This window comes from Notechis scutatus, chromosome 2 (genome assembly GCF_049901735.1).
Source record: "Notechis scutatus isolate UNSWTSFEM ecotype Mainland chromosome 2, rNotScu1.2, whole genome shotgun sequence".
NCBI classification, from domain to species: domain Eukaryota; kingdom Metazoa; phylum Chordata; class Lepidosauria; order Squamata; family Elapidae; genus Notechis; species Notechis scutatus.
In genome coordinates this window covers 15,098,291-15,122,851 of record NC_142010.1, presented here as the reverse complement: position 1 = coordinate 15,122,851, position 24,561 = coordinate 15,098,291, and the positions used below count along the sequence as shown (strand labels likewise).

Below are 24,561 nucleotides of genomic sequence, written 5' to 3'. Positions count from 1 at the left end.
GGTCCTGGGGTCATGTGGTCTCCTTTTGTGATCTTCTGACAAGCAGTCAATGGGGAAGCCAGATTCACTTTACAGAAGAGGGAGTCAAGCTATTCTCCAAAACACCTGAGGGCAGGACAAGAAGCAATTGGTGGAAAGTAATCAAGGAGAGAAGCAACTTAGAATTAAGGAGAAATTTCCTGACACTTAGAACAATTAATCACTGTGGGTGCTCCAACACTGGAGGTTTTTAAGAAGAGATTGGACAGCCATTTGTCTGAAATGGTATTTGGGCTCCTGTGCTGATAATTGCTTGCACCCAGAAGGCAATGCGCATGAGTCACACACACCCACACCCCCTGCGCATGCATGTGTGCACCCCTGGTGCCATGCATCTCTGTGCATGTGTGAGTGACCCCCACCGTGCGCTGCACATCTCTGCACATGTGCACACATCTCCCACACACCCCCGCGCTCTCCCCCCAGATTCCCGACAATCAGCTGGTGGACAGGCGGCAGGTGCACATGCGCAGTAGACCTGCTCTGGGCAAGGGCTTGTGTGCCAGCAGTAATGGCTCTGCGTGTCACTTCCAGTATGTGTGCCAGAGGTTCGCCAACATGGGTATAAGGTTTTCTGCCTGAGCAGAGGTTGAATTAGAAGACCTCCAAGATCCCTTCCAACTCTGTTATCTATATATATAAAAGAGAAAACCACTCAGGCATCATCACAAAATCTCCAGAATTGTAAAGCCTACAAACTTGAAATTTGGCACATATGTTCCTCTTGGCTTCTAGGTGCTCACTAAGAAAGAATTTTTCGAAATGACCATCAGAGCATTAGTATTTCCTATATTATTATTATTAACACGCTCTGATGCTAAGGAATTCTACTCCCCCTCCCCACTTGAAAAGAAATCTGTTCCAAGTGCAAAACACAAGCAGAGGAGAAGAGTTTCAGTTTTAGTTTCACAGCACCCAGCAGCTTTAGTAGAGAACAGTTGAGTTAAGCCACGCCTAGGCTCCTTGCTGTCTCCTTGCTCACACAGCACATACTGTTTCAGTTTCCAAACAGCTGTGAACTCTCTCACACACTGACAGGATGCTAGCCAGATGAATATGGATGCTGGTAGGCAGAGGCAGAATTTTTTCCCGTTATTTTCCTCCCCAAAAACTAAGCCCGACCACATAGTTTCGTAGCGCAGCACGGGTAGTTCTATTCTATTCAATAATGACAGTAGCTGTTTCTATATAGTGGGGTGGACTGGATGATCTCTGTGTCTTTTTACAATTCAAGGTTTCTTAGGAGTTCACTGACAAGCAAAACTTCTCAATCCTGTTTCATGGATTCCTGTACTGGTCCAGAATTTGTGCAAATGATGGTGTGAATGTAAGCCCAAATCCTCTGCAGAGAGTTCTCTTCTGTAAATTCCTTTCACTCATTTCTTTCACTAAATAATCCTGTTTGCCATAGTATGACTGGAGGAGGAATTCTGGGAGTTGAAGTCCACAAGTCTTAAAGTTGCCAAGTTTGGGGACCCCTGACTTAGAAAATGGGAGGGGGCTGTTCTCTTAAGACCAATGGGCCCTGCTCCGAACCTCAGACTTTCACTCGCCCTCCCACCCCCGGGGCGGAGACTTCCCCGCGGAGGCAGGAGGCGCCTGGCCAGCTGCTGATGACAGTTCCTGGTAGCTGCTCGCTCTTCCGCGTCGGCTGATAGTAGGGCTCGCCCGGGGAGCTGAAAAGCAAAGACTCCGCATGATCTTCCGATCCTTCTTCGTGTTGCTGGAAGCGGCCGTCCTGCTACTGGGTGCGGGCATCGGGGGTGAGTGACCAGTGAAAAATTACTCCCCCTTCCCATGGGAGGACCAGCCAACGGATGGAAGAGAGCCTCCGCTTTCCCGACACTGGGAATACCGCAGGAGCCGGACACGACGGGCATTGATTTGAACTCAACCTGCAGGAGAGAAGCAGGAAAGGAGGCTGACTAAAGCGGGAAGGGACAGGACGCGGGGCGGAGGGGAGAGGAGCTTCTTTGTGCTGGGTGGGGAGGTACCACCACTACTACTGCTACCTCATACAGAGGTCTCCAAACTTGCCAACTTTAAGACTTGTGGACTTCAACTGCCAGAATTCTCTAGCCCGCATAGCTGTTGAAGTCCACAAGTCTTAAAGTTGGCAAGTTTGGGGACCCCTGAGTCCTAACAAGTATTATTTCTTCCCACTCGCTATGGGCAGCTTTCGCTTTGCGTTGCAGCTGGAATTTCCCAGCGCTGCGGGCGGGGCTCTCCTCTCACGGGATGCCCTCTCTGTTAGTACACACATAGAAGATAGAATCCTAAGGCTAGCTGGAAGAGACCTCCAAAGGTTTTTAACAGAGTTGGAAAAGGACCTTGTAAGTAATCTAGTCTAGTCCAACTCCCCAGCAGGAGACCCTACACCAGGGGGATCTTCAACTTGACAGCTTTAGAGTTGTGGACTTCAACTCCCAGAGTTCCTCCTCTAGGAATTCTGGGAGTTGAAGTCCACAAGTCTTAAAGCTGTCAAGTTTGAAGACCCTTGCCCCACACCATTTCTTTCAAATGGAAGTCCAGTCTCTTCTTTGTATATTTATATTAATATAATATAATATAATATAATATAATATAATATAATATAATATAATATAATATAATATAATATAATATAATATAATATAATATAATATAATATAATATAATATAATATAATATAATATAATATAATATAATATAATATAATATAATATAATATAATAATAATATAATATAATATAATATAATATAATATAATTAATATAATATCATATATCATATCATATATCATATCATATCATATCATATCATATCATATATATATATATAATATATGAAATATATGAAATATAAAATATATAATATATGAAATATATAATATATAATGTATGTATGTATGTTTTCTTATCTTTTGCAGGTATTCATATGTATGTTATTTAGGTTTCTTCGGGTATTTTCCCCACGTCTTAATCGTTGTGCTTTTAAAGTTATAGCAGAATCTCATCTGTCATCCTCAGGCTTGTGTGTTGGGTTTTTTCCTAATCGTGTGTCAGGCTTTAGCAGCCGTTTCTGTTTGAATTTGGTGCTGGCTTCCTGCCTTATTTGAATGGTTTTTTCTTCATCCTGATTGGCTGGGAGTCTAGGTGTGTGTTTATTGGTCTTCCAGTTGCTGTGTTCTTGATTGGTTGGCAACATTGTGTTTTTTGTATTGTTTTTTTTTTTTAGTGCAGCTTGGTTTTTTGTGAATGGCCGACAATTGTGGCTTTCATATATTGGACTAGTGAGGAAGTGTGTTCCAGGTTTTTTTACTGTACAGCTCACCAAATGCCTGCTTCTTTTCTCCCGGTAGCTGCCACTTCTTCCCACGTCTTGCGCTATTTCTTCACCGGTGTGTCAGAACTGGGCCACGGCCTGCCCCGGTTTGTCATTGTGGGCTACTTGGATGATCAGCAGTTTGTCCACTACGACAGTGATTCCCGGAGGGACTTGCCACGGGGTCCCTGGATTCGGAAGGTGGAGGAAGACGATGCCCAGTATTGGGACTGGCAAAGTCAGCTTTCCCACAGCTGGGAACTCTACTTCCAACTGAGCCTCTGGAACCGCTTCAACCACACCCCGGGTAAGTGCCAGGGAGACGGGAGCTTGGCTACAGGCTGTCTTGCGGTTGGCAAACCTTTTCGGCACCGAGTGCTGAAACGGAAGTCCGCGTGCACGGGGAAGCACCAGAAACCAGAATAGCAGTTCCTGTTTCCAGTGTGCACACTTGGTCTTCTGGTTTCTGGCACGCATGCACGCGCAAAGACCAGGTGACCGATGCACATGCGCATGCCGGAAATGGGAAGTTCAGCTTCCTGGTGCATGCATGCACATTGGGGACTGCTCTTCTGGTTTCTGGTGCTCCTGCTCACACAAAGACCAGCTGGCTGGCATGTGCGTGCTGGAATCCAGAAGAGCAACAGGGGACGGCTGGCGTGCCCAGAAAGATGGCTCTGAGTGTCACTTCCAGCATGCGTGCCGTAGGTTCACCATCACAGGCTTAGATAATCACTGAGATCCCTTATAGCTCTTGTTCTATCGCCAAGACAAAGCAGACTCGGATACCGGAGTTGAAATCAGCTCTTTATTAGCAACCAGTAACTTCAACTAAAGTCGAGCCGCGGCAGCCCTTTTTATAGCGGCTGCTCGCGGCTCACAACCAATGGCATCTGTTTAAACTTCCCGCCGCTTATACGGCCAATCGGAAACTTGTTGTTCTTAACCAATCGTTACGTTGTATTAACTAACCAATAGGAATGTAGTATTAGAAGTCTGTATTTGAATATACTACAGCTCTTCCACTACATAGTGTAGGGCTGGTGTCAAAGAATTCTCGTGTAGGGCTGGTGTCAAAGAATTTTTGAGCTGATCTTGCGGCAGGAAGTAGTGAGATGTTCAAACTTGGGCAAGAGATTTTGTGGTCTGTAGATTGAAATACACGTGAGAAAGAAAAATAATCTCTCTTGATTTTGTTTAGTATAAAGTGTAACAATGACACTTGGACAAGGCTCTATTAGAATAATTAATAGAATAATTAATATTAGATTATTCTACTAGAATAATTCCTGCAATCCTTGCAGTTGTTTTAATTGACCACCTACCGTGAAGGGCTGGTCTAGTTGGGGTTTGAATACAAGAGTTCATTTAGTGACCATTCAAAGTTACGACATCACTGAAAAAAGTGACATGGCAAATTTTCACATTTACGATGATCTCTTTTCCCGACAGTCACACAATCAAAATTCGGACGCTTGGCAACTGACTCATATTTATAATGGTTGCAGTGCCCTGGGGTCATGTGATCCCCTTTTGTGACCTTCTGACAAGCAGTCAATGGGGAAACCAGATTCATTTTACAACCATGTTACCAATTTAGAAACTGCAGTGATTCACTTAACAACCCAAGCAAGAAAGATCTCAAAATGGAGCAAGCAAAATTCACTTAACCTGTCATGCCCCTGTTGTAATCTGACTCGGAGGAGGAAGCCGAACAGCTGACAGGGAGTGGGTGTGTGGCTCTGTTGGCTGTGGAAGAAACTGGGGAAGGGCAGAGTCCGGCTGGGCAGAGCAGGGGAGAGGTAGAGTAAGGGAGAGGGAATTCAGAGGAAGACCCAGACCCACCCCCTCTTCATTCTAGAGGGCATGCAGGGAAGAACGGAGAAGAGAGCAAGGTGGGTTGCATGTTTTATGGGGGAGGAGAGGGCGCTGATTCCCTTCATTAGCTGCAGCTGGGAACACAGTGTATAAAAAAGGGAAGTTGCGTGCAGCAAGTTGTTGGGAGCAAATGTGAGTTTATTTTGTATCGTCGTGGCTTATCTGTTTTCCTGGCGTCTTTCCAACTATGTGAGTTTTGACGTGCTTTTTCAAGTCTGAAATTCCTTCTCCTGCCCTGGCAAACTAATTTATTTATTTATTTATTTATTTATTTGATTTGCCAATTGTTTACAAGATAATAAGTATAAATGTATACATAGTTGTGAATACATGAAATGGGTACATATAAGAAAAATAAAAGAATAAGAGAAACAATAGGACAGGGACGGTAGGCACGTTGGTGCACTTATGCACGCCCCCTACAGGCCTCTTAGGAAAGGGGTGAGGTCAATAGTAGACAGTCTAAGGTTAAAGTTTTTGGGGTTTGGGGAAGAAACTACAGAGTCGGGTAGAGTATTCCAGACATTGACCACTCTATTGCTGAAGTCGTATTTCCTGCAATCAAGTTTGGTGCGGTTTACTTTGAGTTTGTATCTATTGTGTGCTCTTGTGTTGTTATGGTTGAAGCTGAAGTATTCATTGACAGGTAGGACATTGCAATGTATGATTTTATATACCATGCTTAAGTCAGACCGAAGACGGCGCGTAATTCAAGGTTTTCTAGTTCTAGAATTTCAAGTCTGGTGGCATAAGGTATTCTACAACGAGTAGAGGAGTGGAGAACTCTTCTTGTGAAATATTTCTGGACTTTCTCAATTGTGCTAATATCAGATACATAATGTGGGTTCCAGACTGATGAACTGTATTCGAGTATTGGTCTAGCAAATGTTTTGTATGCTCTGGTTAGTAGTGTGATATTACCAGAGAAAAAGCTACGTAGGATTAGGTTAACAACTCTTAATGCCTTTTTGGCTATGTAGTTGCAGTGGGCTCTAGCACTTAGATCATTAGAGGTGAGTATTCCAAGGTCCTTTACAGAGCATGGGTCATCAACAAGATCTTGACTATTCAGCTTGTATTTTATTTTCTGATTTTTTTGCCAATATGTAAGACAGAGCATTTATTTGTTGAGATTTGAAGTTGCCATTTGTTTGACCATTCTGATACATAGTCAAGATCTTTTTGTAGGGTAGCAGTATTGTCTGTGGTATTTACATCATCAGCGAAGAGAACTAATTGCTCTTAATATGATCACAGAGGTCGTTTATGTAGAGTATGAAGAGAGTTGGTCCTAGAACACTGCCTTGGGGAACACCACTATTGACAGGTACTGGATTTGATAGGACGCTCCCGATTTTGACCATTTGTTGTCTGTTTGACAGGAATGCTTCTATCCAGTTATTCAGTTGTCCAGAGATACCATAGGATTTTATTTTTAGGAGTAGTTTGTCGTGTACCACTGAATCAAAGGCTTTACAGAAGTCTATGTAGATTGCGTCTATTGCTTTGCCCTGGTCGAGTTGTGTCGTCCATATGTTTTTGCAGTGTAAGAGTTGCAGATTACAGGATAGTTTTTTTCTGAAACCAAATTGTTTATTGGAGAGTAGGTTATTTGTCTCTAAGTGGAGGATGATGGATTGGTTAATAATTGATTCCATGACTTTACAGGTGACGCAGCATAAGGAGATTGGCCTGTAATTTTCAACTAGGCTTGGGTCTCCCTTTTTGAAGATGGGGATGACTGTGGCTTGTGACCATAGGTTAGGCAAGGAGCTGGTTCTGAAAGATTTTTCAAAGATTATGCTTAGAGGTTTGGCTATGACAGTGGATAGTTTAGTTTGGTTTGTTTGGATTTTAAGTTACAGTTTGTGTGTACCTTGTTTTGGACTGACTTTTCTACAATTAAAGACTGTTCCTGGGAGAGTTTTTCTCTAGCCGAAGGTAACCTAGACATTGGGGGCAAAGTTGGAGATGATAAAGGGACTCTTATTGCTTATTTGACTGTGTTGCCTTTCTGCCACGCCCTGGGTCATCACATAACCACTGTTTTGTCTAGCAACAAAAATGTTGGGCTCAGTTGGGATTATAAATTGAGGATTACCTGTAGATGAGCTCTATGGTATATCCCAAGCCTTTCATTATATCTGTGATACTGAGCAACCAATGCAAACTTCACCGAGGTGTGTTTTGCAGGGTTTCACACCTGGCAATGGATGCACGGTTGTGAGTTACGACAAGACGGACGTAAAGAAGGCAATTCTCAGTTTGGCTATGATGGGAAGGATTTCCTCAGCCTGGATAAAGAGACTCTCACCTGGACAGCAGCTGACTGGCGGGCCCAGGTCACCAAGCAGAGGTGGGAGGCCGATCTGGTCTGGACTCAAGGCCGGAAGAATTTCCTGGAAGGAGACTGCATTGAGTGGCTGCAGAAATACCTGAATTACGGCAAGGAGTCCCTTCTCAGAAAAGGTGATGGGTTGTGGGTTGTGTTGGTTTATCTTATGTAACAGATCCCCTGGAGTACTAATACCACTTTATAATGCCTTGGTAAAGGCCACACTTGGAATTCTGGATCCAGTTTTGGTCGCCACGATGTAAAAAAGATGCTGAGACTCTAGAAAGAGTGCAGAGAAGAGCAACAAAGAGGATTAGGGAACTGGAGGCTAAAACATATAAAGGATGGTTGCTGGATATGTCTAGTTTGATGAAAAGAAGGAGTAAGAGAGACATGATAGCAGTGTTTTGATACCTCAGAGGCTGCCCCAAAGAAGAGGGAGTCAAGCTATTCTCCAAAGCACCTGAAGGCAAGACAAGAAGCCATGGGCGGAAACTAATCAAGGAGAGAAGCAACCTAGAACTAAGGAGAAATTTCTGGACAGTTAGAACAATTAATCACTGGAACAATTTGCCTCCAGAAGTTGTGGATGTCCAACATTAGAAGTTTTAAAGAAGAGATTGGATAACTATTTGTCTGAAGTGGTGTAGGGTTTCCTGTCTGAACAGGGGTTGGACTAGAAGACCTCCAAGGTCCCTTCCAATTCTGTTATTCTATTCTATTCTATTCTATTCTATTCTACTCTACTCTACTCTACTCTACTCTACTCTACTCTACTCTATTCTATTCCTATTCTATTCTATTCTATTCTATTCTATTCTATTCTATTCTATTCTATTCTATAATGACAGTAGCTTTTGCTAGATAGTGGGATGGACTGGATGACCTCTGTCTTCTTTCACTACAAGGATTCTATGAATTCACTTAAAAGCAATTCTTCTCAATCCCGTTTCATGGATTCCTATACTGGTCCAGAATTTGTGCAGAAGATGGTATGAATGTACAATCCAAATCCTCTGCAGAGAATTCTCTTCTGTAAATTCCTTTCACATAGAAATAATCCTGTTTGCCCCAGTATGATGGGCAGGTGAGACACTGACCTCCCTTACAGGAAGGGAGTGAAGACTTACAAAAATGGAATCAAATGCACAGGGTCTAGAAGGGGATTATTCGCTTTTGGGACAACTTGTGGAAGAAAGTAAGGGCTTAAGTACCATGATGGTATGGTTTAAACACTAGAACTTTGGGCTTCCTGCCAGTGATGGGATCGAAAAAAATTTTTTTACTGTCGGTTCTGTGGGCGTGGCTTGGTGGGTGTGGCAGGGGAAGGATACTGCAAAATCCCATTCCTGCCCCACCCCACTAACCTGCTTTCCAGCTCCGTCTTCCTGTGCAGGGCAACAAAAGAAGACCCAGCCGATCAGCTGGGACTCGAGAGGCAGAGAATAGATGGGGGCGGGGCCCGTCAGAGGTGGTATTTGCCGGTTCTCCGAACTACTCAAAATTTCCGCTACTAGTTCACCAGAACTGGTCAGAACCTGCTAAATACCACCTCTGCTTCCTGCCCAGGGCATAGCAGAAGAGAGGACTGGCCCAATCCTGCTTCTGATATTCAAAAGGAGCACGCAACGGTATTTGATTGCGTTGCTCATCATCCTTCATTGTTGACTGTGCTTGGGCTAGATGGGATCTAGGGTCCTGTTGTATCTCCAGATTCTGTCTACTGAGTCTCAAGCCGTCATTTAGCCCAGTGGCCCCCAACCTTTTTTGTGCCACGGCCCGGTACCGGCATCACAAAATGATCCGTGGCCCGGTACCGGCATCAGCACGCATGACAAGACAAGGCGAGCCGAGCGACCGGCCAGCCAGCCGTCCCCTGCTTCTCTCCGCCACCTTCAACTCCTCCTTTGTACCTTTGTCAATGGGCTCGGGACGGCTTCGGGACGGTCGCTCGGCTCGCCTTGCCTTGGGTGCTGAAAGAATCCTCGCGCCTTAGTTTCGTTCAAAGCCGCCCCCGCCTCGATGAAACTAAGGCACGAGGATTCCTTCAGGACCCAAACACCACTTTCCAACTGGAAAAGCTCACCCGGAAGCACTTTCTCATTGAAACAAGATGCCCAGCAAACCGGCGGCCCGGTAGAAAATGTTCCATAGCCCGGTACCGGTCTGGGGCCCGGTGGTTGGGGACCCCTGATTTAGCCGATTATTAAAGGTTCCCCTCGCACATATGTGCTAGTCGTTTCTGGCTCTAGGGGGCAGTGCTCATCTTCGTTACAAAGCTGAAGAGCCAGCGCTGTCCGAAGATGTCTTCGTGGTCATGTGGTCATGACTAAACACCGAAGGCGCACTGAACGCAGTTACCTTCCTACCAAAGTGGTCCCTATTTTTCTACTGTATTTTTACATGCTTTCGAACTGCTAGGTTGGCAGAAGCTGGGACAAGTAACGGGAGCTCACTCCGTTACGCAGTGCTAGGGATTCGAACCACCGAACTGCCGACTTTTCTGATCGACAAGCTCAGCGTCTTAGCCACTGAGCCACCGCATCCCTTAAAAGCTGATTATTAAGAATGTTTTAATTTTTGCAGAACCTCCTGTGGTCACAGTCACCCGGAAGGAGAGCTACGACGGACTGGAAATCCTGATCTGCCGTCTTTACGGTTTCTACCCCAAAGAGGTGGACGTCACTTGGAGGAAAAGTGGGGAAGTCTTGGAGCAGGAGACCTTCCGGGGTGGGATCACTCCCAATTCAGACAGGACCTACCACACCTGGCTCAGCATTGAGATCGACCCCAAGGAGAGAGAGCACTACAAATGTCACGTAGAGCATGATGGTCTTATGAACCCCCAGGATTTCTCCTGGGAGAAGCCAGGTAAGTGATTGCAATAGAAGGACGGGGCGCGTGGACGCCAGGGAGTGCCTGTTAAGATTTATTTACGGGGTGCTGTTCTTGGCACTTCCCGTACAGCTAATGTGTAGGTTCAGTCTAGAAACTAGAACTGTGATGGCAAACCTATGGCACGCGTGCCCCAGCTAAACTTACCTGCACTGCGCATGCACGTGCCTCCCAGCTGATTTTTGAGGGAAGTGCCCGTTTTCAGCCTCCAGAGGGCCTCTGGAGCCTGGGGGAGGCCATTTTTGCCCTTCCGGAGGCTCAAGAGAAGCCTCTGCAGCCTCAGGAGGCCGAAAAACGGGCCTTCCGGAAATACCGGAAGTGCCGAAACAGGCCTGTTCTCAGCCTGCAGAGGCTTCCCTCGAGCCTCCGGGAGGGCGAAAACAGCCTCAAAAGGGCCGAAAATCAGCTGGGAGGCACATGCATGAGTAATGCAGGTAAGGGGGCGGGGCGGGGTTGTTGCGCATGCATGCGCGGGGGGGCGGGCACATTGTATTGTGGGTGCTGGGTGCGCGCGTGCTTTCCGCACACCACAACAAAAAAGTTCGCCATCACTGAACTATAACAACTAAGATGATCAAAAGTATGCATATGTCCACATATATTATATGACACAGAGAAAAAACACAGTCTATTTCGGATGTATGCATGTACATGGCGGGAAAAATGAATCTTGCAAGTCTATCAGACTGAAGGCATAGGGAACAAAGCTGTTACAGAACTGGGTAGTCCTGCTAGAAATACTTTGAAACCTCCTTCCAGAGGGGAGCAACAGAAAGAGACCATAAAGGTTGGAAAAGATGATAAAATAACATACAGACTTAAAGCCTGAGATATTGAATTACGCCGTCTTCGGTCTGACTTAAGCATGGTATATAAAATCATACATTGCAATGTCCTACCTGTCAGTGAATACTTCAGCTTCAGCCATAACAACACAAGAGCACACAATAGATACAAACTCAAAGTAAACCGCACCAAACTTGATTGCAGGAAATACGACTTCAGCAATAGAGTGGTCAATGTCTGGAATACTCTACCCGACTCTGTAGTTTCTTCCCCAAACCCTAAAAACTTTAACCTTAGACTGTCTACTATTGACCTCACCCCTTTCCTAAGAGGTCTGTAGGGGGCGTGCATAAGCGCACCAACGTGCCTACCGTCCCTGTCCTATTGTTTCTCCTATTCTTTTATTTTTCTTATATGTACCCATTTCATGTATTCACAACTATGTATACATTTATACTTATTATCTTGTAAACAATTGGCAAATCAAATAAATAAATAAATAAAATAAAATAAAATAAATATTTTTACTGGGGATCCTACCTGAGAATTATAGTAAAGAAAAAATATATACATATATTAACAGCAGCTAGGATTGTATTTGCTCAAAATTGGAAAAATGAAGATTCCAGTGGTGATTAAGAAAATATGGGAATGTGCAGAAATGAGTAGATTAACATTGGCAGTTAGAGAACAAGAAAAAATGGGAGTATTATATGATTTGGGATTTATAAATGGTTGGAAAATAAAGTAAGAAATTAAATGATATTGTTATAGTGATATATAAGTGTTGTGACTGGGAGGTTTGAGCCTGCTGTGCGCTTTGAGTCTGATGTGTCAGAAGACACAGGTTCGAGTGATGAGGAAGGTTTGGCATTGGAATTTGAACCTGCTTTAGTGGGAGATGCAGATGTGAGCCAGGAGGATGAGGAAGTGTCGGAATCACCTTCCTCTCCAGAACCTTATGCCTCAGGTGTCAGCAGCTGATCCACAGAACGTGCCAGAGTCTTTGAGTGATGATCAAAATGACGAATGTTGGGTTGATGCAAGGACTAAACGTAGGCTGAGACGTCAAGCACAATTTGAAAGGAAACGTCAAGTCAGAGACTAATTAGAGAGACTGACACGCCCCTTCAAGGAATATAAGGAGGCGTGTTAGCTAATGATCCTTGTTCAGGTCAAACTACGTTAATTAGTTAATTACGTAGTCTGGGAGAAGTCTTCTGTTTGCCTTTCGGCTCTGAATTATCGTGTGGCTCCTTATCTGGGTTTGAAGACAGCTTCTGGGAAAGCTGCCAACGACGACTACAGAGAAAAGTTAACTCTGTTGTTCCTGATTTTGTTTGTTCCTGTTTATTCCTTTGGGACATTTGGACTCTCACCTTGTGGCTACAGGTGAGACAGAACATATAATGATATATAATGCTGAATAGGCTATAATATGAATTTAGTGAGAAATGTATATAAATATTAATATGTGCACAAGATGTATGTACCCAGTCGACACATTGTATAACTGAAAGATGGTTTTATTTTTGTTTGTTTTTTCTAAAATATTTTATAAAATATTTTTGGTTTTTATTTTGTTTTATAAAAAAAACTTTTTATAAAAGAAAAAAGAAACAGACCATAAAGTGGAGGTATGGGGGTCTCTAACAATGCTTCAAGCTGTAAGCATATAGCACTTATAAGCAGTATGCTGAATAACGAGAAGAGAACTTCCTATAATCTTCTCGACTGTCCTTACCACTCTCTGTAGGGACTTTCTATCTGAGGCCAACTTTTTGTTCTTTTCTTAGTTTCATCTGCAACAGGGATCCTCGTGGGCAGTGTCCTAGGTGCTCTGGCTTCTGCTGTCTTGCTGGTAATTGGGATCCTGTTCTACACCAGTAAGTAAACTGAGATTTCTTCCTGTTGGTAGAAGCGTTTCGGTGGCAGTTTCCGCCTTTTTCCTACTCTCTGAGAAAAACACCTCTTGTAATTGGCAATGCCCAAAACTCATAACATTCAACCCAACACTTTCTAAACATGGATCGATGAGCAGAGCAATACCCATGTTAGGGTTCCGGCTGTTACCCCAATTAAATCATGAGTCTCAAGCCAAACTTCCAAAACTTCAAAAGGATTTATTGGGAGTTAAACATGTCCGGCACTGCCTGGGTGTAGCTGACTCTGAGACACATGATTCATTGTACCATAATTCATATTCTCCAATGGGACACATCCATAGCCAAGAGTAATCAATCACGTTATCCGGTTAGATATTTGCGCGGCAGAAACTTCAGTCACCTATCTTTGAAGAACTATTTATGGAATGCACTTTTGATTTCCAAGCTGCCGCACTGCTCTTTCAAACCCCTTTCCCCCCCCCCTCCTCCCTTTCTGTTGGCAACTCTAAAAAGACCACAGAAATATTTTATGAGTTGACACCCTACCAATCACAAGAATGGAATCTGTCCGTGGATTAGTCCTGGAAGTCTCTAAATAGAAAGGGCCAAGCAAGCGGTAACCCCGTTCTATCTGTTTCAGAGTTTCCAATGGTCTCCAATCTTTCTGGCTTTGTGGACTGGCCCGGGGGGGGGGATGGGGGGGGCAGGAGGGCAGGGAGAGGAAATTGTTCCATGCAAGCATCGGGTGCATACATTCACCTGCTGTTTGCATGGCGTGATTCTGAACAGACCGCGGCCCAGTACCTGCCCATGGCCTGGGGATTGGGGACACCTGTCCTACATTGCTCAGTGGTGGCAGCTCTTCTGCTACCAGTTTGTTTTTCAATCTAGAAGAGGTAGGGGTGGAATTCAAAAATCCCAGCCACTGGTTCGCTGCCTGGTTGCTGGGTGGGCCTCCAGAGCCTGGAGGAGGCCGTTTTTGCCCTCCCAAGGGTCCAGAGGCCTCCTCTGGGAGGATGAAAACAGCCTCCACCCGGCCTCTGGAGGCCCACCGGAAGCCGGTAATAGTCCCGTTTCCAGACTTCCAGAAGTCCCATTTTCCCCCCCTCCCAGAGCCTCGGCGTGGACCCTGCACTTATCTTCATCGAAAATGGACCACGTGGAGACTCCTGGGAGGGGAGGGGAGGGGCCAACCGGTTGGTTGAAATACCGGTTCTGTGAACCAGCTGTAATTTTAACATCCGGTTCATCTGAACTGGTAGAATCCCACCCCTGAGAAAAGGGGTGTCAAACTGGTGGTCCACAGGACCGATGCATCACGTGTGGGCCACGCCCACCCCAGCTCCCTGAAGGGGAAAAGGTTGCAAAAATGTCCCGCGATGGCCACGTGACGACATGAGTTTGATAACCGCGATTTAGAAGAACAGGGCAGTTGTCAAAGCTTCTTCTGGATCCAAACGGCATCCAGGTGCCTCCAGAACTATCTCTCCTATCCAGACACGGTCCACCCAGTGCAAAATTGAAGAGCTGCTCCAGTTGTGGACTTGCTGACAGCCCCTATCCTGCAAGCTGTAATCCTTAGTGATTGTCTTGTATCCTATGGGCCTCCTGACCTCTCCATGTGAAGGCATGGTCTCAACCTCTGGGCCTTCTAAGCTTCTGATTCTGCTGAGAGTTGGGTTGATGGTTCTTGGTCTGCTGAGTGCTTAACTAAGCAATTAGTTACTGGTTTACTGTCTGTGGATTTTTACTGATTGTCAGATACAATGACTTATAATACTGTGGCAAGAAATATCCATCTAGTCCAGTTCCAAGCCGGGAGAAAGGCACTGGAGACAAAATGGGGGCTGGAGGCTGATTGGAAAGAGGGTCCATTTATTGATGAAGCAGAACCACATGGGTTCTGGTGCAGCTGACCATATGGAATTGAGAGGGAGAGGTTTTTATACCTTCTCTTGGGCTTTGCACTTGAGCTTCCTGTTCCCTGTGCAAGAACATTTGTTCTATTGGCTGTTGTCCGACTCCCATGGAGCCAAGTAGGGGTTATGTATGGGTCACAGCTGGCTCTATAGGTTGTCTGAGCTCCCAGGTTTGGTTGAAGTTTGCTGGGGGTGTTGCAACTGAGGGTGATGCAATGAAGGGGCTTGTGTTCTGAAAGGGTTGTTGGAAGACATGTCCATCTGGGTTCAGTTCCAAATGGGAAGAAAAACACTGGAAACATGGAGGCTGATTGGAAAGATGGTTAATGGTGAAGCAGAACCACCAAGCAGGTGTGAGTCTGGGTAGTTGATAACATGAAGTGGAGAGAGATATATAGATATACCCTCTGTTGGGCTTTGAACTTGCTTCCTGTTCCTGTGGCAAGAAATGTATCCTGATTGGTTGTCAGACCCCTGAGGCGGGGGTAGCTTTGTAGGGTATCTTTGTCCTAAGTTTGGTTGAAACTTGCTGGGTGATGCAATGAAGGGCAATTAAATGTCTCTGCCTGAAGGAGGTAGATCTTCGTTATGTAGAATAGACTGACTCAGGCCTTAATGGCCCATTAGCAAAGGTGGGGGGGAGGTTGAGTTTCTGCCTCTCTTGAGTTTCTAGTTCACTTTTAGGGAAAATATTCTGCCTTTTTAATATATCCTAAAATATTTCATTTTTCTAGGAGAGGGTTGGGTTTTTAAGCTGTAATAGGGTGTTGGGAAATTCCTATTGTGGCTTAATGGCTTTTTCCTGTTTTGGACCTTGGATGATGGCTATTTGCTTATGAATAAGAGCTATATAATTCTCAATAAGCTATTTCTCTCTTAAATGCTGACATCTTGCTGAGGGCTATTAAGGAAAGTGGGTGTTGATTTCTGCCTCTAAAAAAACATGTTTCTCCATTTCTCCCTTTGGGGAAATACAATATTCTGCCTTTTTAACATTATCCGAAATATTTCATCCTTCTGGGAGGGAGGTGCTAAGTTTCGACACTGGTTTACTGTCTGTGGATTTTTACTGATTATCAGATACAATGGCTTATTATAATACGGTACATCAGGTATGGGATACCTAAAAATCTGCAGCCATTTCATCATTATTAACCTAAAGTTAAATTAAACTTTGGAGGATGTGGGGGGTGCCGTCAAATCAGCATGGACTCCTGGTAATTTCCTGGATAATCCCTGTGCGGTTTTTTTTAGCAGGGTTTTTCTTAAGTGTTTTGCAGTGGTGAGCTCCTGTTAATGTTAATTTTCTGAGCAGTTCGGAGAACCCTTATTGGAAGAAACCTTTTCCCATTTTTTTTAGGGCTAATTTGCAAGGAACAAGCAGGAATGAAAGATCCTAGTGCAGGGGTCCCCAAACTTGGCAACTTTTAAGACTTGTGGACTTCGACTCCCAGAATTCCTGAGCTAACATGTCTTGGAGGAATTCTGGGAGTTGAAGTCCACAAGTCTTCAAAGTTCCCAAGTTTGGAGACCTCTGTCCTAGTGTGCCTGTATTTCTAGCTTATTCCTTATCTTAATTGTTGCCAGGGGTGGGGTTCAAATTTTTTAACAACCGGTTCTGTGGGCGTGGCTTAGTTGGTGGGTGTGGCTTGGTGGTCGTGTGACTGGGTGGGCATGGCCAACTCGACATCACTCACGTCAAGGGGTGCTTCTCTTCAACTGGCCTCTCATGACAGTGGGGATGCTGCAACGGGTCGTAAGTGTGAAAAAACGGTCATAAGTCACTTTTTTCAGTGCCATTGTAACTTTGAATGAACTAAATGAACTGTTGTAAGTCAAGGATTACCTGTGCAAAAATACAAGAAGCTTCTTTGCTTGCAAAAAGCTGCCCTAAATACCAATCATTAGATTAAAAATGTCTGCAAGCCAGAGTTACAAGTCAGGCATGTTGCCAGAGCTCCTTAAGGAATTAAAATAGTTAAAATGCAATGGTAACTATCTCTTGCTCATAAAGTCAAACCCTTTAGCAGAGAGGTCATTTAAGCCAGGGGTCCCCAACCACCGGGCCCCGGACCGGTACCAGGCCATGGATCATTTTGTACCGGGCCGCAAAGAATGAAAGTAGGGCCTACTTTGCTTGGGCGCCGCCATCTTGTTTTGACGGAGCTTGAGAACGTGCTTCCGGGTGAGCTTGTCGGTCGTTGATTGGAAAGCGGCGTTTGGGTGCTGAAGGAATCCTCGCGCCTTAGTTTCGTCAAAGGGGGGGCGGCTTCGAACGAAGAGCCGTCCCGATGGCGGTGGAGTCTCGCATTACTCAGGAGGAGATTAAGAAAGAGCCCGAAAAGCCCATCGACCGCGAGAAGGTACAAAGGAGGAGTTGAAGGTGGTGGGGAGAAGCGGGGGACGGCTGGCTGGCCGGTCGCTCGGCTCGCCTTGCCTTGGTCATGCGTGCTGATGCCGGTACCGGTCCGTGGATTGGTCCGTGGATTGTACCGGTCCGTGGTACAAAAAAGGTTGGAGACCACTGATTTAAGCTCTCCAGAAAAAGCACACCCAGGAGAAGCAATCCTTAGATCCATTTGCACCCCTTTAAAATACCATCTGGCCTCACTCACCTCACAAGAGGAAATCATCCAGCCTAAAGTCTAGGCCGTCTGCCAAGAATGTAATAATGGAGGGGGGGGGAACAAAAGGAGATTTCTTCTAACTACTGGTTCTCCGAACTTCCTAGAAAGTTAATAAGGGGTTCTATACGGTAGAATCCCACCCCTGATTGTTGCCCCTGCTGCTGTAAGAAGTTAGCACCCACCCCTCACCTAGAAAATTTCACTTTAGAGCTCTCAGCCATGTGGTCCTGTCCACAGTTAAACCATCTCTCCAAACGTCCTCCATGTTTTCCAGTGTCTTTTCCCCCCACTTGGAACTGATCCCAGAAGGATATTTCTTCCAACACTGCTTTTAAGTGTTTTCAGAAACTGCCTCTGGGTTAAAAGCTGCCTCTGGGAACAGCCTTAATGGTTCAGGCAGCCAGCCTTCCTGTCTGTAGCTGTGCTTCCACTTAATCTTCCCCCACCCCCTGAGTTTTTTGTGGTACTAGTATTCCTGGGGCCTTGAACAGCTATTTACAGAAGGGTTGGCATAGCCATAGAAGAAAGGCTGAGGGGCAGGATGCAAACCTGCCTTTCGGAGGGCATGTGATTTCCCCCCCCCCTTAATATCTGGATGATTACCTTAGGACAAGGGGGTAGGAAGTTAGCACCCACTCCTCTCCTAGAAAAAATAAAATATCCTGGGAAATATTAAAAAGGCAGAATATTTCCCCTAAAAAGAGTAGAAACTCAAGAGCAGAAACACCTTAGAAGCAGAAGCTCACACACACACACACACCCTTTGTTAATGGGTGGGCCATTAAGGCCTGGGCCAGAATACTTTACATAACAAAGACCTCCAGGTAAAAAGGTATAGCAAGGTATATGCTTCAGAGGGGCCAAGGCACATGGTTGTTCACTGATAATAAGTGGATCCCCCTTCCAATTTGTTATAGTTTGCTCTCATTATAATATTGCATAGTAACATGACACCAATTATAGAAAGTTAGCACCCACTCCTCTTCCTGGAGGAATGAAATATTTTGAGAAAGATTGAAAAGGAAGAATATGTTTCCCTGGATGAGAAATGGAGAAACATGTTTTCTTAGAGGGAGAAAGTAGCCCCCACCTTCCTTAATAGCCCATAGCCTATGTCAACACTTAAGAGATAAAGAGGTAGATAGCTGTATTCATAGGCAAAAATTCCCTGCGGCAAGATCTTAATAAAGACAATGGGGATTAGCCCTCACTCAAGATGTTAATTTATCTCTTTAAGCTCTGCATTTTGTAGCCCAAATATGCCCACCCACTTTTTGGAGACCTTAAATGATCTCTCTGCTAAAGGGTATCCCTTTATGAGCAAAGAGTGGGCTGTAGTTTAACTATTTTAATTCCTCAAAGCAAAGAAGCTTTTTGCATTTCTTTTGTACAGGTAATCCTTGATTTACAACAATTCATTTAGTGACCGTTCAAAGTTACAATGGCCCCGAGAAAAGTGACTTATGACTGTTTTTCACATTGTACGAAGTTATCACCCACCCCTCTCCTAGAAAAATGAAATATCCTAGGAAATATTAAAAAGGCAGAATATTTCCCTTAAAAAGAACTAGAAATTCAGAAGCAGAAATTCACCTCAGAAGTAGAAGCTCACCCTCACCTTTGTTAATGGGTGGGCCATTAAGGCCTGGGCCAGAATATTCTACATAACAAAGATAGGTAAGTAGGTAGATAGATAGATAAGATAGATAAGATAGATAAATAGATGATAGATAGATAGATAGATAGATAGATAGATAGATAGATAGATAAGATAGATAGATAAGATTAGATTAGATAGATTAGATAGATAGATAGATAGATAGATAGATAGATAGATAGATAGATGAGATAAGATAGATAGATAAGATAGATTAGATAAGAAAGATATATAGATGAGATAAGATAAGATAGATAGATAGATAAGATAGATTAGATAAGCTTAGATAAGATAGATAGATAGATAGATAGATAGATAGATAGATAGATAGATAGATAGATAGATAAGATAGATAGATGAGATAAGATAGATAGATAGATAAGATAAGATAGATTAGATTAGATTAGATTAGATTAGATTAGATAGATAGATAGATAGATAGATAGATAGACAGACAGACAGACAGATAGACAGATAGACAGATAGATTAGAATTCTTTATTGGCCAAGTGTGATTGGACGCACAAGGAATTTGTCTTGGTGCAAATGTTCTCAGTGTACATAAAAGAAAAGATACATTCCTCAAGAGTCAAGAACATCAGGCACAACACTTAATAACAGTCACAGGGTACAATAAGCAATCAAATCTTACTAGGAAACAGTCCATATAAATTGTGAGGATACAAGCGACAAAGTTACAGTCATACAGTCACAAGTGGGAGGGGATGGGAGATAAGGAGTGATGAGAAGATTAACAGTAATAGTAGTGCAGACTTTGTAAATAGTTGAACAGTGTTGATGTCAGGTGGTGGGAGTTATTTGTTTGGCAGAGTGATGGCTTTCGGGGGCGGAAAAACTGTCCTTGTGTCTAGTTGTTCTGGTGTGCAGTGCTCTATAGCGTCGTTTTGAGGGTAGGAGTTGAAACAGTTTATGTCCAGGATGTGAGGGGTCTGTAGATATTTTCACGGCCCTCTTTTGGATACAGGATACAGGATACAGGTCCTCCATGGAAGGCAGGTTGATGGCAATTTTTTTTTTCTGCAGTACTCTACCCATGTAACCACCAGGCCTGGAAAGATTGCATCAGCCAGCACTCAGGTGAAGCTGTGTGGTCCAGACAAATCCTACAAAGTTAGCTAAGACCCCCCCGCCCCTGCGAGTCTGACAGCCAATGGGATGCAATTATTACACAGGAACAGGAAACACTAAGGTGGGGCCAACAGAGGGTATAAAACAGGGGTCCCCAACCGCCGGTCCGCGGACCGGTACCGGGCCGCGGAACAACCCTTACCGGGCCGCTGGTTGCTGGGCGCCGCCATCTTTTTGGTAAAAAGCGCTTCTGGTGAGCTTTTCGGGTAGAAAGCTCACCGGAAGCGCTGTTTCATCATAAAAGATGGCGGCGCCAGCTCGGTGAGCTTTTCCGGGTAGAAAGCCATTTCTACCCGAAAAAGCTCACCAGAAGCGCTAGCGCCGCTTATCTTTTATGACGAAAGACCGCTCGGTGACGTCACCGGAAGCGCCTTTTCGTCATAAAAGATGGCGGCGCCCAGTTGACGCCGGTACTGGGCCGCGGCGCCCAGCTGATGTCGGAACCGGGCCGCGGCGTCGAAAAGGTTGGGGATCCCTGGTATAAAACGATCGCACTCTCAGCATCTTGCCCCTTTTCCCTTCTTTTCCTTTCCCAACGTCTTGAAGCACGTGACTGTCCTTTTCACCCAGGATCTCCAAGCCAGGCGGTCCTGTCCACTAATAAACCATCTTTCCAAAACAGCCTCCGTGTTTCCAGTGTCTTCCTCCCCACTTGGAACTGAACCCAGAGGACATTTCTCCCAACAACACTTATGACCGTTGTAGCATCGCCATGGTCAAGAGAGGCCAGGCGATGCTAAGCGCCCCTCGACGTGAGTGACATCAAGTTGGCCACACCCACTCCATCACATGATCACCCAGCCACGCCCACCCAGCCATGCCCACCCAGCCAGCCAGTCATTAGGGCAGAGAGCCAGTTGTTTAAAAATGTGAAGCTCACCACTGGTGCTTTGTCGTTGCCTGTTTCCTTTGGTTGAAAGAGAATGGCTGGCCCATGTCACTCAGCCACCTAACTTGTGGTCACCTGGTTTATAAATTGTTGGAAGAAATATCCTTCTGGGTTCAGTTCCAAGTGGATTCGTGGAAGTTCCTTGGAAAGAAAGTTTATTGATGAACAAGATCACATGCCTTGGAGCTCTTGGGGAAAAGGGAAAAAAATGCTGACAGTCCCTTGGTTTCATGCCCTCTGTTGGGATTTGAATTTGAGCTTGAATTCTGATTGGTTGTCAGTGTCAGGTGGTGCTCCATTCAAAATTCAAGAAAGAAAACTTAAGACTCTTTAGATTAGAGCAAAGATAACTTTTACTGAATCTGAAGGGGTAACATCAGCAGAATTCTGAATCTGAGAAATTAGGCGCGCAGATCACATATACAAAGTGTTGGAAACGTTCCCACCCCTCCTAGTTCAAATGATTCTTCCAATTAAAAGTCGTGAATATGATCATGTGGGCATCTTCAGGTGGTGATGAGGCCTCTGTCCGTTGACCTTGGCATGTTTTGATAAAGATTAGCAGCTGCTCAGAGAAAAGAAAGCTAAGGGAGGAATAGAAACTTAAGAGCAGGAATTTATACTCCCCCCCCCACTCCTCATTTACACAACACAAGAATGTAACACCTCCAGCTCTCTTCCCAGACAATATCCCCATTCCTTCCCCCCCCCCTTACTTATGGCAGCCAAAAGATGCAAGGCAGTAGAAAAGATGCAAAGCAGTAGATCTTAAAGGCTGACAGTCAGACTCCCATGGGGCCATGAAGGGGCAACTCTGTCCTGAGTCCCAGGCTTGGTTGAGCTTTGCTGGGTGATTATGTAATGAAAGGGCCTGAAGGAGGTAGATCTTTGTTGTGTTGAATAGACTGGCCCAGGCCTTAATGGCCCATTAGCGAAGGTGGGGGTGGGGGCTTAGTTTCTCCCTCTCTGAGTTTCTACTTCTCTTTTAGGGGAAATATTCTGCCTTTTTAGTATAGCCTAAAATATTTCATTCTTCTAGGAGAGGGGCGGGTTTTAACTTCCAACGCAACCTTAACCGTTATCCTAATTTGTCCCTCAAAATTAAACTAGGGTTATTATAATTAGGCTGTACCTGTTTGCTGCCATCCTGGGTGTCATCTGGTGCAGGGGTCCCCAACCACCGGGCCGCGGACCGGTACCGGTCCGTGGAACATTTCCTACCGGGCTACCGGGTTTGCTGGGCGCCGCCATCTTGTTTGACGAGAAAGTGCTTCCGGGTGAGCTTTTCCGGTTGGAAAGCGGTGTTTGGGTCCTGAAGGAATTCTCGTGCCTTAGTTTCATCGAAGGGGGCGGCTTCGAACGAAACTAAGGCGCGAGGATTCTTTCAGCACCCAAGGCAAGGCAAGCCGAGCGACTGTCCCGAAGCGAAGCCCATCGACAAAGGTACAAAGGAGGAGTTGAAGGTGGCGGGGAGAAGTGGGGGACGGCTGGCTGGCCGGTCGCTCGGCTCTCCTTGCCTTGTCATGCATGCTGATGCCGGTACCGGGCCGCAGATCATTTTGTGATGCTGATACCGGGCCGCGGCACAAAAAAGGTTGGGGGCCACTGATCTGGTGTGTTTGCAGGCTAGACTAGGTGCTGCTAAATTAAAAGACTATAATCTCTGAAACTGTACTGTAAGGTTCAGGAAAAATATTAACTTACACAAATGTTTTTAAAGGGTTAAAAAGATTTGGGTCTAACGTTTTGTTTTGTTTTATTTTGTTTAGAAAAATGGCGGAAGGCCTACCAAGCTGCATCAAGTAAGTGAACACGGCCTCTTTGAATTGGAATGCGTATTCATAGAAGGGGTCAAGCTATTTTCTAAAGCACCTGAATATTCAACCTAGAAATAAGGAGAAATTTTCTGACAGAACAATGAACCAAGGCAAAATAATGTTGCCTTCAGAAGTTGTGGGAGGTTCCTCTCTGGAAAATGAAAGAAAATCACTCTTTCAAAAAGAGACTGGACTGCCGTTTGTCAGAAATGGTGTAGGGTCTCCTGCTTGGGTAGTGGGGTTGGACTAGATGACCTACAAGGTCCCTTCCAATTCTGTTAATCTGTTAATCAACAATTATCTTCAGAGCTGCTTTAGTGGAACCTGCACTGAAGGGTGGGGGGGTGTATAGGAACTTTAAAGGGATTTCCACCTGTATTATAGATAACTTTTCATTCCTCCTCTTGGTAGTTTGCCTATTTTTAGCTCATCTTTTTCTGGATCATTTATACTTTCAGATATAGTGGAATGACGCATGAATCTGGATCAGAGGTTTCCCTGCTGAAGGCCACAACGGCAACCTAGGAAAACGTTGGACTGGCTGGGTAGATGGGGACCTGCGCATCTTCATTTCCTTCCTTCCACTTCTTTGATTCTGGTGATCCACTGGGAGTGTTCACTGATGCCAGATTAAATTTTCTTCCCTTGCATTTTGGCTTTGACGGTGTGAGAACCAGCACGAAGGACATAAACAGTGTGATAAAGATTAACAATTAAATCACATTTAAATAACACAATTAAATCACAATTAAATAACAATTAAAACTCGGACCACACATTTTCTGAATAGTTTTTAATCCCAGAGCTATAATTGCACTTAACAATGAATTTAAGAACCACCATCAGTGAGCTGTTGAACAGTATTACTTGGTCTGTTGTGTGGATGCTTGTGTGTTTTAGGGGGTGGGGAACCTTCATGAGTGGGGTGTGTTTGGGGATTGTCATGTGTGTGTGTGTGTGTTAGGTCTGGTCTCTGGGTGTTATGTGAATTTTGTTGAATGTGCATACTGTATATATTTGTACGATGACAATAAAGTATTCTATTCTACTCTTTGCTTCTATGAGTTTTTCACCTCTCGGCAGGGGGCGTAGATTTGATTTGACCCTGAACCTGGTTAAGCTCCTAACACATATCTGAAGTGCAATGGTCCAAGAGCTCAAATCGCAGTAGAGGGCTTGAATCCCATAGATAAGATGTGACTGCCTATGTCTGGATCGTCCCAATATAGCAGAAAATGGACCATGCGCTGCTTGCCGATGGCCAACGTAAGGTTAAAAAGTGGAAGATATTGCGGTAAAAATAGAAACATTGTTATCTAAGTCATGTCAAACTTCATACTGAGGTACATACAGCATAAAATAACACCCTTGTCAGCTTTGGA

The 24,561-nt window shown here is 44.7% G+C and overlaps 2 protein-coding genes across 7 annotated transcripts in view; one reads left to right on the top strand and one right to left on the bottom strand.

Annotated features, from left to right (window-relative positions):
* LOC113425366 (uncharacterized) overlaps window positions 1-24,561 on the bottom strand; it is a 137,293-nt gene that overhangs the window by 36,048 nt on the left and 76,684 nt on the right. The window lies entirely within an intron of this gene.
* On the top strand, window positions 1,525-24,227 carry LOC113425375 (major histocompatibility complex class I-related protein 1-like). Of its 6 annotated transcripts, none has more exons than XR_015747149.1 (8): window positions 1,525-1,802; window positions 3,380-3,649; window positions 7,414-7,689; window positions 10,142-10,426; window positions 12,510-12,628; window positions 13,033-13,122; window positions 23,132-23,164; window positions 23,670-24,227. XR_015747149.1 is itself a non-coding variant. In XM_087953527.1 (7 exons), the coding sequence occupies exons 1-7, from the start codon at window positions 1,736-1,738 to the stop codon at window positions 23,702-23,704; spliced, it is 1,056 nt and encodes a 351-aa protein (XP_087809653.1). In that variant the 5' UTR covers window positions 1,525-1,735; the 3' UTR covers window positions 23,705-24,227. The 6 variants fall into 6 exon arrangements, 4 of the variants coding, with proteins under 4 accessions (XP_087809653.1, XP_087809654.1, XP_087809655.1 ...); XR_015747148.1 differs by having other exon boundaries at window positions 23,638-24,227; XM_087953527.1 differs by lacking the exon at window positions 12,510-12,628.

Excerpts from the sequence above, each read along its gene's own strand:
- LOC113425375 (XM_087953527.1), top strand. The coding sequence starts at position 1,736 with ATGATCTTCCGATCCTTCTTCGTGTTGCTGGAAGCGGCCGTCCTGCTA. Across the intron at positions 3,650-7,413 it reads CCGCTTCAACCACACCCCGG|GGTTTCACACCTGGCAATGG; the intron begins GTAAGTGCCAGG and ends TGTGTTTTGCAG. Across the intron at positions 23,165-23,669 it reads GGCCTACCAAGCTGCATCAA|AGGTTTCCCTGCTGAAGGCC; the intron begins GTAAGTGAACAC and ends AATCTGGATCAG.